This window comes from Vidua chalybeata, chromosome 1 (genome assembly GCF_026979565.1).
Source record: "Vidua chalybeata isolate OUT-0048 chromosome 1, bVidCha1 merged haplotype, whole genome shotgun sequence".
Lineage (NCBI taxonomy): Eukaryota > Metazoa > Chordata > Aves > Passeriformes > Viduidae > Vidua > Vidua chalybeata.
The window spans coordinates 21,380,273-21,394,290 of NC_071530.1; the positions used below are offsets into that span (position 1 = coordinate 21,380,273).

Below are 14,018 nucleotides of genomic sequence, written 5' to 3' on the forward strand. Positions count from 1 at the left end.
GTAATGTGCAGATCTAAGAAGTATTTGTGTGTCTCTTTTACCTTATTTTCTTGGAGATACTCTGGGCAGTTTTTATTAATGTTTTGAATACCAGCACAGTATACTTTTTTCTCTGTTTTTAGAAAGATGAGAAAATTATTCTTTGGTATGAATGTCATCAGATTTTTAAAATATCCATAATATTTTAAGAATATTTTATTAAAAACTAGTTCGGTTGGAAAAAAAGCTTCAATACTTTCAGTGGAAGTGTGCTTTGTTAGCATTCTCTATAGAAAACTACTGCTTTGACAATTGTGTGTCAAAATGTTAGTGGTGTAATAGACTAGAAAAATCTAAATGTTTGTTTCCTCAAATCTTAGCTAAGACTAGCTGCTATACCATAGTACTTACAGTACACAAACCTTGCTGCATTTATTGCTTTCTGTAGAACTGTCACATTAGCCTAACCAGTAACTGATTACTTATTAATGGACTTTTTTGTTTTGGTTTGGTTTTTTTATAGGGTTCAAATGGTATTTTAACAGACTTCCTCAGTTTCTACACATTACCTTCAACAGTGATGCATCATCCTGTTCATAAAAGCCTCAAAGCTGCCTATTCCTTTTACAATATTCATACAGAGACTCCCCTGTTGGACTTAATGAATGATGCACTTATTATAGCTAAATTGGTAAGTTGTAGGTTGAGTTTTTTCTGCTTCATTCACAAAAGTATTTTTAGGAGTAGTGGCAAGGTAAGAACTGGAGTAATTTATCCATGCCAGTGCATTTACAGCATAGAGTACAGTTGATGAGACATACACAATATATATATCAAAATCTAAAGCAGTATGCTTGTTTTTCCTTTTTACTTTGAGTGATGCTGGGGAATGACAAATGCATAAAGTATTTGCAATAGCTTGAACTGTGGATACACCCAAGAGCACACTGATGACCATCATCACTAAGTATCAGAAGAATGAAAAGTATCACTAAATAATTTCCTTCGGAGATGAATTAATAAGCACTTTCAAATACATTTTGCTTTTTAAAAATATCTCTTATTCCTAAAATATGTAGAAATTTTATTTATGTGAGCTTTATCATGTTATCATTGCTCCATGTAAAGCTCTGTAGATAATGTCATGGTGTAGCTTTTAAGTATACTCTTAGGTATGGAATTATACTGATAGGTGTTTGGTTGAATGGAAGGGAAAAGACTATAAATGAAGTTCTCAAGCCAAAGAATTTTCAGAGTTTAGTACGGTCTAATGAAAAGCTATCTCTCAGCTCTTAGACTAGGGTTTCATGGGAGTGCAGTGCTAACATCAATGGCACATGCCAGCACTCTGAATTTGCAAAGACCTGTTTGCCCTGGGTAGTTCAAAGCACTGTACAGGCTTCATCTGGTCCATAACACCCTCTCTGCCACCATTCTCAGCAGGCTGCAGGGCACAGGCATGTTTCCTGCTCCTCCTTCCCGCACTGCTGGTGGTGTTACAGCCTCCTGGGGAGTGCCCTGGCAGGCCATGCTCAGAGCTGCCTGCATCTGCCACTGGGCTTTCTCTGTTGGTTCTGGACAAAGCCACTGATGGTCTGCAAAGGCTGTATCTGTTCAGACTTCAGGCTGCATGAAAACAGCCACACAATCTTCAGCCTGTCTGTCCTAGCCATGTTCATGCAGCACTGCAACAGAGCTGCCAACTGTGATGGAAACTGCTTGCTGAGGATTGTTAACCTAGAAGCAGTTCAGTAACTATTTGTCAGGGAAAACTCCTGGATAGTTATGGGAAATACCATTATTCAGGCTCCAGAATGATCCAAAAGGAAGTTCAGAGACAGACTTTGAGAAGCCAGTATAATTTTCAGGAGTGGCTAAAAATACTGGTAATTATTCTTAAAAGTCAAGGTGGAAAAAGGTTAGTCTGGGTTAGAAGTGTGGCCCAGGGAGCTGTGTGTCTGGCCATTCTCTAGGCTGTGGGTGGGGCAGGTGAGGAGGTAGTTCCATGGTCTGACCCCAAAGCTTTGCACCTTCCCCTGCATACGTTTCTCTCTCAGTGTGACATGCAGCTCTTTCCTTTTGAGCAGATCATCCTATATCTCTTGCAATATTGGGAGTTAGACACCTGTGGATTTCTTAAGTACCTGCTGGCCCTGTAATGCATCACTAGATGCTTAATCATAGTTACAGATCTGGCAGTTGAGTTTTATATGAGGAGAGGTAAGGCCACAGAAGAGAGCTGATAATGCAGTCCTATTCACAGCCTTTTGTTTACAAACATACTGAGTCTGGCTGGGATGGAGTTAACTTTGTTCCTTGCAGCCCATATGGTGCTGCAGTTTGTCACTGAAGCAGGACTGATAACACCACCAGTGTTTTGGTTCTTACTGAACACTGCTTGCACAGCCTCAAGGCTTTCTCTTTCCCCTGCACTGAGGAGGCTGAGGGTGGATAAGAAGTTGGGCGGGGACATAGCCAGGACAGGTGACCCCAACTGACCAAAGAGATGTTCCACACCATATGATGTTCTGCTCCACAAGAAAGGCTGAAGGAAAGGAGGAGGAAGGGAGAATGCATCCAGTGATAGCATTTATGTTCCCTAACAATCATTATGCATGCTGAGATCTTGCTTCACAGGAAGTGGTTTGACATCTGTCTGGCAGTGGGAAGTAGTGAATGAATTCTTCTTTTTGCTTCTCTTGTGCCTTCAGCTTTTGCTTTCTCTATTAAACTGTCATTATTTCAATTCTCAAGACGTCTTGCCTTCCTTCTGGTTTCTCCCCATCCTGTGGGAAGGCGTAAACCAAAGGCCGTGTGGGTGTTTGGCTCTTATCTGGGGACAGCCCACCACAGTATCCTTTCTGTACTTTAACTCCACAGCATCAGTTTTGAAGCTACAAATTCAGCTCAGCAAATTACTTCTAGGGTTTGCATGTCAGCTAATGTTTATTTTTATCTTCATATGACACTATATAAAATTAGTTTAGAATTAGTTAGGCAGTTACAGGACAAAACACCTGACCTTCAAAGTAAAACCCAAAATTTGGAGTTATTAACTTAGGTTCTATGTATTCTGCATGGAGAGAGAGTGAGATTTTATATCAGGATAATCCCTCTAAAACCCTGCATATTTTATTGTTGAAGCTGACACAAATTTTCTAGATCTAGAACACAGGGAAGAAATTCTCTTCTGAGTCTGGTTAAGTGGTTTGTCAGAGCTGTGGAGAAAGTACCTTGAAACAGAAACCTTTTTATCCCTCTCAGAAGATACTAACCTGAAACTAATCTGCTGGTATTTAGATACTGAATTAAAACTACATCTGTAGAGTTTTGTTTGAATTTTGAGTGTTTAATTGCACAGCTTGGTGTGCTTGTATCTAGAGCGTGTCTCTATTCTCCCCCATTCCCTTCCTGCCTTCTGAGATTGCTGTTACTGTTACTTACTTGGAATATTTCAAAATTTACTTTCAATGCCAAATGTCAAATATTGTCACCTCATTTGTCTTATTTCTGCGTGTTTTTCACAGCACATTTAACTTAGCGTGGCGTCATCTGCACACAAAATGATCCTTGTGTAAGGTAGCAGGAAACCTTACTAAACTCACTGTCTGTGCTGTGTAACTTTCTGTTAAATAGTCCTGATGAAGAGCTTAAGTGCTCTTTTTCTTCAGACCTCTTTTTCCCTAATATGTGATGCTCATTTAAAAGAAAAAAAAAAAATCTAATTCTTTTACTGAGTAAAGAATGTTCCTTACCCCATGTTCTTGTGCTTAAGTAATTGAGCATTATTGTTTTGTACCTTTTGTCTTAAAAGTGTATCATGTCTTGCTGGTGCTGCACCTTTGTGCTTTTAAGACTCCAGGAGCTTAGGTCAGACTCCCTTGTAGATAATTGCAAATAAATGGATTTCATATCCACACCCCCGAGCAAATTCACCTCTTCTTACGTGATGATTATTGCTGCAATGGCTTACCAGATCTGGGGTTTAGGTTGCTTGTTAAGAGTTCCCAGTGAGGAGAAAGGATTTGAGCATGTGTTGGTGGAGAAGAAACTCTTGAGACTGATTCAGCCATGTGGCTCTTCTGAGACAAAAAATGTCTCTTTGTGGTGAATTTGGGATGTTTATGAAAAGAGGAGTTGATAGAGGGTGCATAAGTAAGGGAGGGAGAATCACATGAAAGATTTGAATTCTAAAGAGAATGGCACTTCAGAAAAGGATTAAATCACAAAATATGTTTATCATTAACAGAATGATAAATTGCTGAAAAACAGAGTAACTGCATTTATGCAGCTACAACTAGAATAGGCCATATGTGTCAGAACACTGTAAAAAAATGCATGTCTGTAAGGATAAAATAATGAAAAATGCTTTAGGGACTCTTTAGACATTAGGCCCTGAAAATGGCTTTAAAATTCATACCCTTTTGGAGCTAATCTTCAAATACAGTTGTGCATTATACTTTAGTTTTTATAGAGAAAATGTCTTCGTGTGTGTGCCTAATTAAAAGGCAAGATTTATTCCACTGTATTTTTTCCTTTTAATTAGCCTAAGTCTCTTGGATACCATATGCCACTCTGCAAAGTATCATTTTTGTGTCATTTGAAAATTTCAAAAGTAAAATTTTAAAAATGTTTTGCTGTTGCCAGAAAGGATTTGATGTGTTCAATGCACTAGACTTAATGGAAAACAAAACATTCCTGGAAAAACTCAAGTTTGGGATTGGAGATGGAAATTTGCAGTATTACTTGTACAACTGGAGATGTCCAGGCATGGAATCTGAAAAGGTAAGGGAGAAAAATGAGTTCCTGAATTCCATTAGATGTAATGGTACATTAATTTACACTGGCCAACAATGGGCCATATAATGTAATTGGCCCTGTTTATGATCCATAATTGAGATGCAGAAGACTATTGATGTTTAGATTTACTGCCATACTTGAACTAAAATACTATATTTTTCTTCTTCCTTTAGGTTGGTCTTGTGTTACAATGAGAATGCTTATGTTTCTAGAACTCTTGAGGTCATCGTTTGAGTTAATTTGATCTCCATAACTCTTGAAATGGTGTTGTTCAAGAGGAGTAAAAGCACAACGTCAGTGATACTGAAATAGTCCATTAAATCTGATCAGTGAAAACATCCACGTGTGACCAAATTTATGCATTTTCAGATAGTTCAGACGGTTCATGAAACTCTTCTATTGTCCATGAAAAGAATAAAAAGCACATTCATTTAAGTTTCAAAGCTTAGCTTGCACCTGGATGAGAAGAAAGTATTTTTTTCCACTCTGTAGAAAAGACTGTTTTGTACAAACTGAACTTCAGTGGTGGATTAGGGTACAAAAATATTTGCTATTATGTGGATGAACTGCTGCATTTCTATTTATTAAGTGGTGATGTAAGTATGTCAGTGTAACAGAATGAAGGATACAAACTGGAGTATCTTTGCTTATTTACTTAACATGGATATCATCATTTGGGGGAAAATCATGAAGTATGATACCTTTGTAGCTCTATGAAAGTCCTGGATGTTTTTGTAACTGGAGCAGTATGACAGTGTACTGGTTTAACTAGTGCATTTGTTTCTCCATAAGCAACGCTGCCAAATCAATAAAAAATACAGATTTGTACTTTGATCTTCAATAGATCAGTGGATTGATTTAACAGTATCGCACTGTTCAGTGCAGGTGTAACCTGTGTTGCCAGAATGAGAATACATTACTGTACTTAATTTACAGTTGTGGCACAATACCTTAGTTTTTCCTCAGTAGAATAACATCAGCCTGTGTGTAAAACTAAGAATTTTAGTAGTGCTATCAGGATATTTATAGTTTGAATGTTTTCAACGCTTCTGCGAAATTGCACATATTCCTTTGTCTACTTTTATTTCCTATGAAGTCTGTAATTCTAATGAAAAGTACCTTGTGTAAATATGTATTCATAAATTGTTCCTGGTAGTGTTTTTATCCTGACTTTGGAACAAGAAGTTTTGCTATATATGTGGCTGGTAAGCAAAAGAGAAATGCTCTGCCCTCCGTCCTTGGAAGTCTCTGTACTGCACTTCCTGAAATGTAGGAGGGCTGATCTTTGTTGTTGGGTGGAGCTGTTTTAATTCCCTCATGAATGCTCAGCAATGGGAGTGGCTTCTGAAGCACTTTATATGCATTCCAGCAAAGCGTCATAGCTAGAGATGATAGCAGTTCTTTCAGCTCATGGATGCTGCAGAATCGTGAGCACTGAGAAAATCTGTGTTAAGAAACTGTTCTAGCTGAAAGTGCCAAATTGTGGTAGTGAAGCCTCTGTGCTGTGAGCATCTTTTGAATGTGACTTGAATATCTCATGAAATGCAAATGTCTAACTTTCCTTTTAAACATGCCTGTAATTCTGACAGCAGATTTTGCTGGAAGTTTAATTCTGTACATGAAGATAAATTTGTCTGTTCTTCATAACTGTTAGCCCTACCCACTACCTTGTAGCAGTGGGGTTTTTCTTTCTTCCCGCTCCTTTTCCACTGTGTGAATGGTTTGTGGTTTGGTTTATTTTTCTTGTTGAATTGTGGTGAGAGGATTCTGCCCTAGAAACAGTGATAAATACTTTCCCTTACTGATTATAGCTGATTAAAGCATTCAACCTCCTTCAAACAAAGGAAGGGACTGAACGTGGTTTGTTTTACCCCTGGTTGTGCACCAGCTCAGGACCTCATGAGTTTAAAAGGACTTAGGAGCGATCTCATGGTGCAGTTGGGCTTTACATCTCTGGCCACTCTTGATACCTCCCTACTAGTAGCAGTCAAAACAGGTGGTGCAGAGACAGCTTGGACTCTGAGGCCTGAGCAGAATTAAGTGCCTGAAAACATAATTGATAGTAGTGATACCTGAAGTAACAAGAAGGATTTAATCTTGACCCCAGGAAAGACTTTTTTAATTCCTAAAAGACAAGATGTTGCCTCCTTGGCAGACATTTTCATAGAGCATTCTGGGATGAGGTTCACCAAGGAGCTCAATGTGTTCTTCTTCAGCTCTTAAAGGCAGAGCCTCAGCAGTCCTCTCTCAGGGCTGCTTGAGGTGAGGTGGGACAGCAGGGCATAGCTCTGTCCTCATGGCTTAGATACTTCCTTGCTGAGACAGCGCAGGTGATCACAGCCCTGGTGAAGGATATGTTCATGTTCTCTGCCTTCCTTCCCCTCAAAAAATTGTGAGTGGAAGAAATGTTAGGCAGATGATTTCTTTTTCTCCTCTGAAATCAGAAGGCAGATCCTCCCAAGTATTGTCCTTTGTAAAACTGAGGCCATGATAGGACCAAGTACGTCCAGGTAGAAGACAGACTTGAACGTGGGTTTCCTGCAGCCTGGCTTTTGCCTAAATCTTCAGGTTAGGGCACATGAAGGAAGGAGCGTGGCCAGTCTTGTGCTCTCTTCTAGTAAAATAGTGCCATTTGCTTCTGAATCCAGGGGATAAACTTCTGTCTTGTCTGGCTCCCTCTGCATGTTCACTAGGGGGCTGGAGGGCAGAGACATGCTCCTGTAGAAGCTGTGCAGCACTGTAGGTGAGAGAGAAAATCTATCAGCCAGAGCATGAGGGAAGCAGGCATCTAAGCCTGAGTGTTGGGGCAGCTCTTGAAGAGTTCTGTTCATGTTCATTGTGTTAAGCATGGCCTCTTCTGTTCCTGCTGAGTGCTCTCCACCTGTCGTGTTTTGCTGAAATATCACAGCATCAACAGGACTTGAATCTTGAAGGTATTCCAGCTTGCACCCACATAATAAGACTCTGGAGGTGAAAATTGTGGCAACTCACTTTGACTTCCTAAGCAGGTACTAAACAAAAGGTGAATATCTGTGTGGGGCCACTTCCAGGAGCTCAGTAGGAGAGACCCGTCTCTTGTTTCTAAGGTTGAGCCTGTGTGCATTGGTCCTGCTATGAAGGTAAGACTCCTCAGAACCTAACAGGTGTTTGCAAAGGATTGGCAAATATAAAGCTTGCTCTACCATCTTTCCCACCTGGCTTTTTAAACATCTGTTATTTCTTTCCCAAAGTAACTTCCTGTGTGCCGAGGGAACCCAAATCCCTGAAGACAGAGATAGACCTGGGCAGGCAGTGAAGTGCTTGAAAGATGATTGCTGTGCTTATGCTTTTAACCAAAGCTAATCCTTATGCTAAATGCTACAATTCTTATGCTATGGTTAGCCAGCCTGGGAATGAAACACACTAGTGCTAGCATGCCTTCCAAGTTTTATGCACTCAGAAATCCAAAAAAAGGATGTGTATAAAGGACTATGAAGCAAGGCAAAGAAATCTCAGCTCTTTTTGCACCCTCAGACATGGAAACAATTTGTAGCATTAAATGCTGTGTTTAAACTTCAAGGAGCATCATGACTACAGAATCACTGCTCATTGCTACTGCCTGCCTTTGTAGTTGGTATTATGAACTAAAGTAATCTCTAAATAAATTCAAAATACAGATGAGCTATTGGATGGCAGTGGAAATCTGGATTAGCAAATCTCTGAAAAATACATGTAAATTTTACCTTTTAAGGAACAACAAAAGTTACTCAAGGTATTTTATGCTTTCTTCTACAAGTAAATTCCTAGGCTGTTGATTGCCTGAATTGCAGTGCTATTTCCCTTCCTTCCTACAACCCAGCTCCCTCACTAGGAAATTTTTCATAGTCTCCAGTAAAATTAAAGGGAACTCAGAAATTACATGATACATTTTCTGTCTTGTAGCAGTAACAGTTCTCATCTACTTTACATAAAACAGTATATGGCTTATGTCAATTTCCTGGGAAATAATTTTAGATTTCATTAAGAGAGCTAATGGAGTTTAGGTTTACATTTTCTCACAGGATATGTGTTAATAGTTTGCATATGGAAGTATTTTTTTTAAACTGCAGCAGTAGTCATTTGGTTTTGTATTTGGAAATAGCTTTTCCTTCAGCATGCCATGCACCAGGTATCAGGTGGAACCCAAGTCTGCGTACATTTGTGATCAAAACAAGTTGTTCAGCAGCAAAAAATAAGTTGAAAAGGGAAGTCTGCCTGTGCTATTTACTTGAACCCAGCTTTAAAAGAGTTTTATTGGCATGGAACTTTGTTTAAATAAACTTTCACTTTTGGTATTTATTTGTTTGAGTAATTATACTTAAATCGCTTTTGCTTAAAGCATGTTAATCTGTGTAAAAAGACAAAGTTCATTTAATGCTTTGTATTCATTCCAAAGAAGCATAAATTATGTCTTAAAATTACTTTGACATGTTCATTACCAGCTTTAACTCTGGTCTCCAGCTGCAAATGAAAATACTTACCCCCAGTAAAGACTAACACTCAAGTCTGAGCAATATTTTTTATTAAAGCAGAAAGTACCTCAGCCAAATACAACATGAAGTTCTCCTTGTACTCAAGACCTTTACACTGTAAAGCCTAAAAGAACTGTTAGAATTGTACTCCATCCTGCATTTAAAAATCTGTTTAATAGAACAAACCAAACTCAGTTATGCTGAAAAAGCCTTTTTCTTTTTGCGAGGTGGTTTCTTTATCTTATTGGGATTTGGGACAATTTTCTTGATTTTCAAAGGCTGCAAAATTACATTTGAAAGATCAGGCTGATTGCTTTCCGTATGCTTCCTCTTCTGACTTGTGAGCTTATCCCCCAGCACCTCTGCAAGCTCTTCGGGTTCCAGATTTTCTGAAGAATCTGTATCTGCATAAGCCATGGATTCTTCAGTTCTGTACTGAAACCACGGCACTTCCAAAGCTGGTATCTTTGGAATTATTGCTGCTATTGCTTCAGTGAATTTGTCAGACTGCTTTTTGAAGCCCAGTGCTAAAATGGATGTTAAGCCAAGAAGGGGCGCGACGGTCTCGCTGAGCCGTGGCACCTGCCCTGCCGGCGTGGCGCGGCTCGCGCTCAGCTCGATCAGGTGCGACGTGATCATGGCAGGTTTGGCAGACTTGCACACCAGCAAGAGAAGAAGTTCATTCTTTTCCAATGCTTTTGTAACTTCATTAACTCCAATAGCAAGCTGTCTTCTGATACTTATGTCAGTCCATCCTGGTTTTTGTTGGTGGCTTTCTGCTTCCTCTTTAGGGAATTCATTGGTGCCAGCATCACACTTTCTTTCTGTTTGCTTTTTTGTAAGGGAACGTTTTTTCCACCTTGGACTCTCAATCTTTTTAAGTCCAATATGTTTAATCCTTTCTTCTAAGGTCCCTAGTATAAAATGCATATCTTCTCCATCTATGGTTTTCCATTGGAAAACAAAGGGGTTATCTAGACACGTTTTTATAGTGGTTTTCTTTGCTTTCCGAAGTGTTGCCGTCCCTTGCTGAATGACAGACATCCTGAGGTGGTTCTGTGTTTTGTCTCTCTAGGAAGAAAGAGCAAGACATTAGTTCAAATACTGTACTGTCTGCTGTGGACATTGCTACCAGAAGCTTCTTCTGGAAATGCAGAAGAGAAACGCCGTATGTCAGTGATACTGGCATCTATCAGCCTCCTCAGGGCACTAATCCATCACACATTTTCCAAAGGGCAGGTGTGGAGCTGGGTTTTTTTAAATAAATTAAAAAAAGCTGGACAGGACAGTATGGCAACAGCAGTGATAACAGACCCTTCTAAAGCTAAACAAAAGCAGCTGGAGGTATTGTAGATGTAAAAAAAACCCACAAGCCCAACCAAACAACAACCCATCCCCAGAATCACCAGAATGGTTGAAGGACCACACCATTTTCGCTGTTGCACAGCTGCATTGCCCCCTGTGACATGGGAGGTAAAAAAAAAAGCAAGAACTGAATCACAACATGAAACAAGTTCCTACATTTATTTAGGATTTTTATAAATCTGTTTTTTCAATCTTTAGTCCTGCCTTTGTGTTTTTCTGTATGTGGAAGGTGTGATAAAAACTTGCAGACTCTTTTAACAGTTTATGCTTTCAGGGAAGGAAGGCAATTCCCTACAAGCCTCTAGAAGTTCAGAAGGGGTCTTTTGTGTCCCCTGGAGAATGCCTTCAGGGGTGAGAAAAACTGAACAGGAGTGGAGAAAGTGTAATTATTCTTGCTCTGATCTAGTCCAGAGTAGCAGTGAAGACATGAGGTCAAGCCTGATGACAGTCCCTGGTAAATTGCAAAGCCCCCATGCACCTGCTTGGGAACTAGTGCCATCTTCATTGTTGCACTGGCAAGCTCGCAGAATAAGCGCAGCTCAGGTTTCTAATCAGGAGAACCATGACATGACTCCCTCCTAGGTTTCCTAGTTACCCAAGCAGGCATATAGATTTCATTTATGTACAGCTCATGAACACCTAAAAGCTGCCACCCAAAAGATACCATTTTGCTAGTCATACCAGTTCTCTGTGTACTGGTAGTGAGCCACCTTGATATAAAAAGACAAATACCATCTTGACCCAAGTGCACTGCCATCAAGCAACAGCTATCTGGATAGATTTTTCACTCAGTTAAACTCTTGTCTGGAGGAGAAAGATGCACATGGTGTGATTCTGGGGGCCATCCATGAGTTGGACTGGAAAGGCCAGGAATTGGATTTGATGATCCTTGTGAATTCTGTCCAACTCAAGATGGTCTGTGATTCTGCCTTGAACAGAACTGTATCAATGCAATGTGAACTGCTATCCAAAATGAAAGTCAAAACCACTAAAGGAGTTTTCAGAGAACAGTAAAATGGAGAATTCCAAAATACATAAAAAACCACCGTGGCACTCTTGAGTACTCTCAGAATAATCTATGAAATACCCTGGGCCACCTCGGTGATGGTCCATCCAACCCAGTTATCTGCCTGCAACAGTGGAGACCGGAGAAACCACCTGGGGAGGACAGGGCTGCCATTCCCCTCAGCTCCCAAGCAATCAGAATGGTTGCATCTGAGATGTAAGAATAAAGATCTGCCGACTTAACCTATTAGTCCTTCATGGAGCTATCATTCGTGAAGTTATCTAATCCCTTTTGCTTACCATCACAATAGCAACAACCAAAAAGTGAACACAAGTGAAAAATGGAAATGACCACAAGAATTCTTACGTGTGACTGAGTTAGAATGGAAGCTTCTGATAGTTTTTAAAGAATGAGCTCTGCGTTATCTCCTTTAAAAGGTTTCAATTAGGGATGCTCTGATGACCTTTGACAAAAAAAATCAGCAACAGATACGTACAAAAAAAACCAAACCATGGAACATGTTCACAGTTCAGATGGCATTTTTCTTTTCAAAATGGGCACCCCTGAGGAAAACAAGCGTGCAGGTATAGGGAAATAGAGCAACGAGTGAACAAACGAACACAACTCCTCCACCTCGCACCACGGCCCCGACGCCCTCGCTTCCGGCGGAAGGGAGATCGGAGAAACGCCGCCCACGTCCACCGCCGCCAGGAACCGCGCCAGCCGCTTCCGCCGCGGAGCGCTCCGGGGGCTCCTCCAGCCCCTGGCAACAGCGAAACGCGGGCTAAGCACGGCCCCAGCACAACGCGCTGCGGCCGCCTCCAGGTCCCCATTGGCGAGGGCTCCGCCGGGACCGCAGCACCCTCTCCCCGGCCGCCGCATCCCGGGTCGCCAGCCGCTCGCCCGCCAAGCACTGCGGGCCGGCGCGGGCCCAGGCGGCCCCGGGAGCGGAGCGGCCTCCGGCTGCCCGACCGCGGGGCCCAGGCCGCAGCTGCCCCGCGCCCGCCGGCACAAAGCCGGCCCTACCTCGGCCGTCCCGCGCTCCAGGAAAACGCCGCAGCACGCAGCCCGGCCCTGCTCCGCCCCCGGCCCCGCTCCGCCCCCGGTCTGGCCCGGCCCCGCTCCGCCCCCGGCCGCGGCGGACGAGTCTCTCCGCGGTGGGGCGGTGTCTGGAGCGGGCTGAGCAGGAGCGGCGTGGGGGTCGCTCGGGCGCGTCCCGCTGTGGCGGCTCGGGGGGCTGCGCTCAAGGCCGCATCGCGAAGCGGCCGTAGCGTTAGTGCAAAGCAGCCACAAAGCGCTGGTGCCGGGGGCCTGCCCTTGGCAGGTAGGCTCACCACTGGCGTTCCCAGGGCTCGAACGCTCCCGAGACCTGGCGCATAGGCGGTGGCAGACCTGCTTAGTCGTTTGTCAGCTAACGCAGTCAGGGCCAGGTCAGCAGGTGCTTCATAGCAACTTCACAGCCACAGGGGTGTCCCTCTGCAGTGCGGTGTGCGCCGTGCTGTGCACGGGCGTGGTGTTCTGTGACCAGGGTGACAGTTAAGGACTGGTTCCATTCAGTGTTTCCTGCAGTCTGCCCTCAGCCTTTAACAAATCTTCACAAGTGCGACCATCTTCCACGTTCACCGTAGTGCACAGCATGGTTAAGCACAGCTTCTTGGCCCTGAAAGAGCAGAGCTTCTTCACTAGGGCTCCGGTGCTTCAGAGATGCTTTCAGTTTTGGTTTTTTTTTTTTAAATCTCCTATTTACTTAAATTTACTTGGATTGTTTTGTTGTTAATTCCTGATTTAGTTTAACCTGGACTTGTTTCCCCTCAAATTAGTTTTTTGGTATGGTTTTATGGAAGTTAGTGGGTTAAAAAATGCAGAAGTACCTACCATAGATGATGTACATAAATGTATAGAGGCATGAATATAAAAAATATAAATAATTAATTGATACAAGAGGGATGGATTTTTTTTTTCTTCAGTGGTTACATTTGGAGGGTAGTTTATCAATTAATTTAATAGTCTTTTTATTCTGTACTTAGTAGACCAAATTAAAAACCAGCATTCACAGTGTATTTTGTGTGTGTAGCCACTTGTGTGAGGGATGACCCACGTGTTTTTCAGAGCTGCGGCTGAAGGGTGCGAGGTCCCAGGTTGGCTGGACATGGACATGGGCAGGGACTGCGGCAGAAGGAACAGTTCCAATAACTGGACTGGTTGCAGTTCAAATTACTCAAGAAATCTGTCAGACAAACGGCTTGGGAATCTTTCTGTATCAGTGCTCTCAACCTGGCGGCCTAATCCTCAGTAGTATGGCTGGAGCTCAGGCTTTCAGCACTGGCGGCTTAGTGCTCCCTGCCGCCACCGCCCCTTGCCGGCGCTGGTCGCCGCTC

The 14,018-nt window shown here is 42.3% G+C and overlaps 2 protein-coding genes across 16 annotated transcripts in view; one reads left to right on the forward strand and one right to left on the reverse strand.

Moving 5' to 3' along the window:
- NMT2 (N-myristoyltransferase 2) overlaps positions 1-9,301 on the forward strand; it is a 34,760-nt gene extending 25,459 nt beyond the window's left edge. For all 4 annotated transcript variants that reach the window (XM_053950550.1, XM_053950567.1, XM_053950558.1 and 1 more), the window contains 3 exons: positions 503-670; positions 4,627-4,764; positions 4,953-9,301. In XM_053950550.1, coding sequence (XP_053806525.1) covers positions 503-670; positions 4,627-4,764; positions 4,953-4,973 — 327 coding nt within the window. In that variant the 3' untranslated portion in view covers positions 4,974-9,301. The remainder of the gene's footprint in view (positions 1-502; positions 671-4,626; positions 4,765-4,952) is intronic.
- A 1-nt stretch (position 9,302) lies between these two features.
- Positions 9,303-13,335, reverse strand: RPP38 (ribonuclease P/MRP subunit p38). 12 transcript variants are annotated; one of them, XM_053950670.1, is made up of 4 exons: positions 12,667-12,950; positions 12,274-12,403; positions 10,676-10,728; positions 9,303-10,340 (listed from the first exon to the last, which is right to left on the reverse strand). In XM_053950670.1, the coding sequence occupies exon 4, from the start codon at positions 10,311-10,313 to the stop codon at positions 9,465-9,467; it is 849 nt and encodes a 282-aa protein (XP_053806645.1). In that variant the 5' UTR covers positions 10,314-10,340; positions 10,676-10,728; positions 12,274-12,403; positions 12,667-12,950; the 3' UTR covers positions 9,303-9,464. The 12 variants fall into 12 exon arrangements, with proteins under 12 accessions (XP_053806645.1, XP_053806582.1, XP_053806652.1 ...); XM_053950607.1 differs by lacking the exons at positions 10,676-10,728; positions 12,667-12,950 and adding an exon at positions 12,975-13,335; XM_053950677.1 differs by lacking the exon at positions 10,676-10,728.
- Between the last annotated feature and the right edge of the window lie 683 nt (positions 13,336-14,018).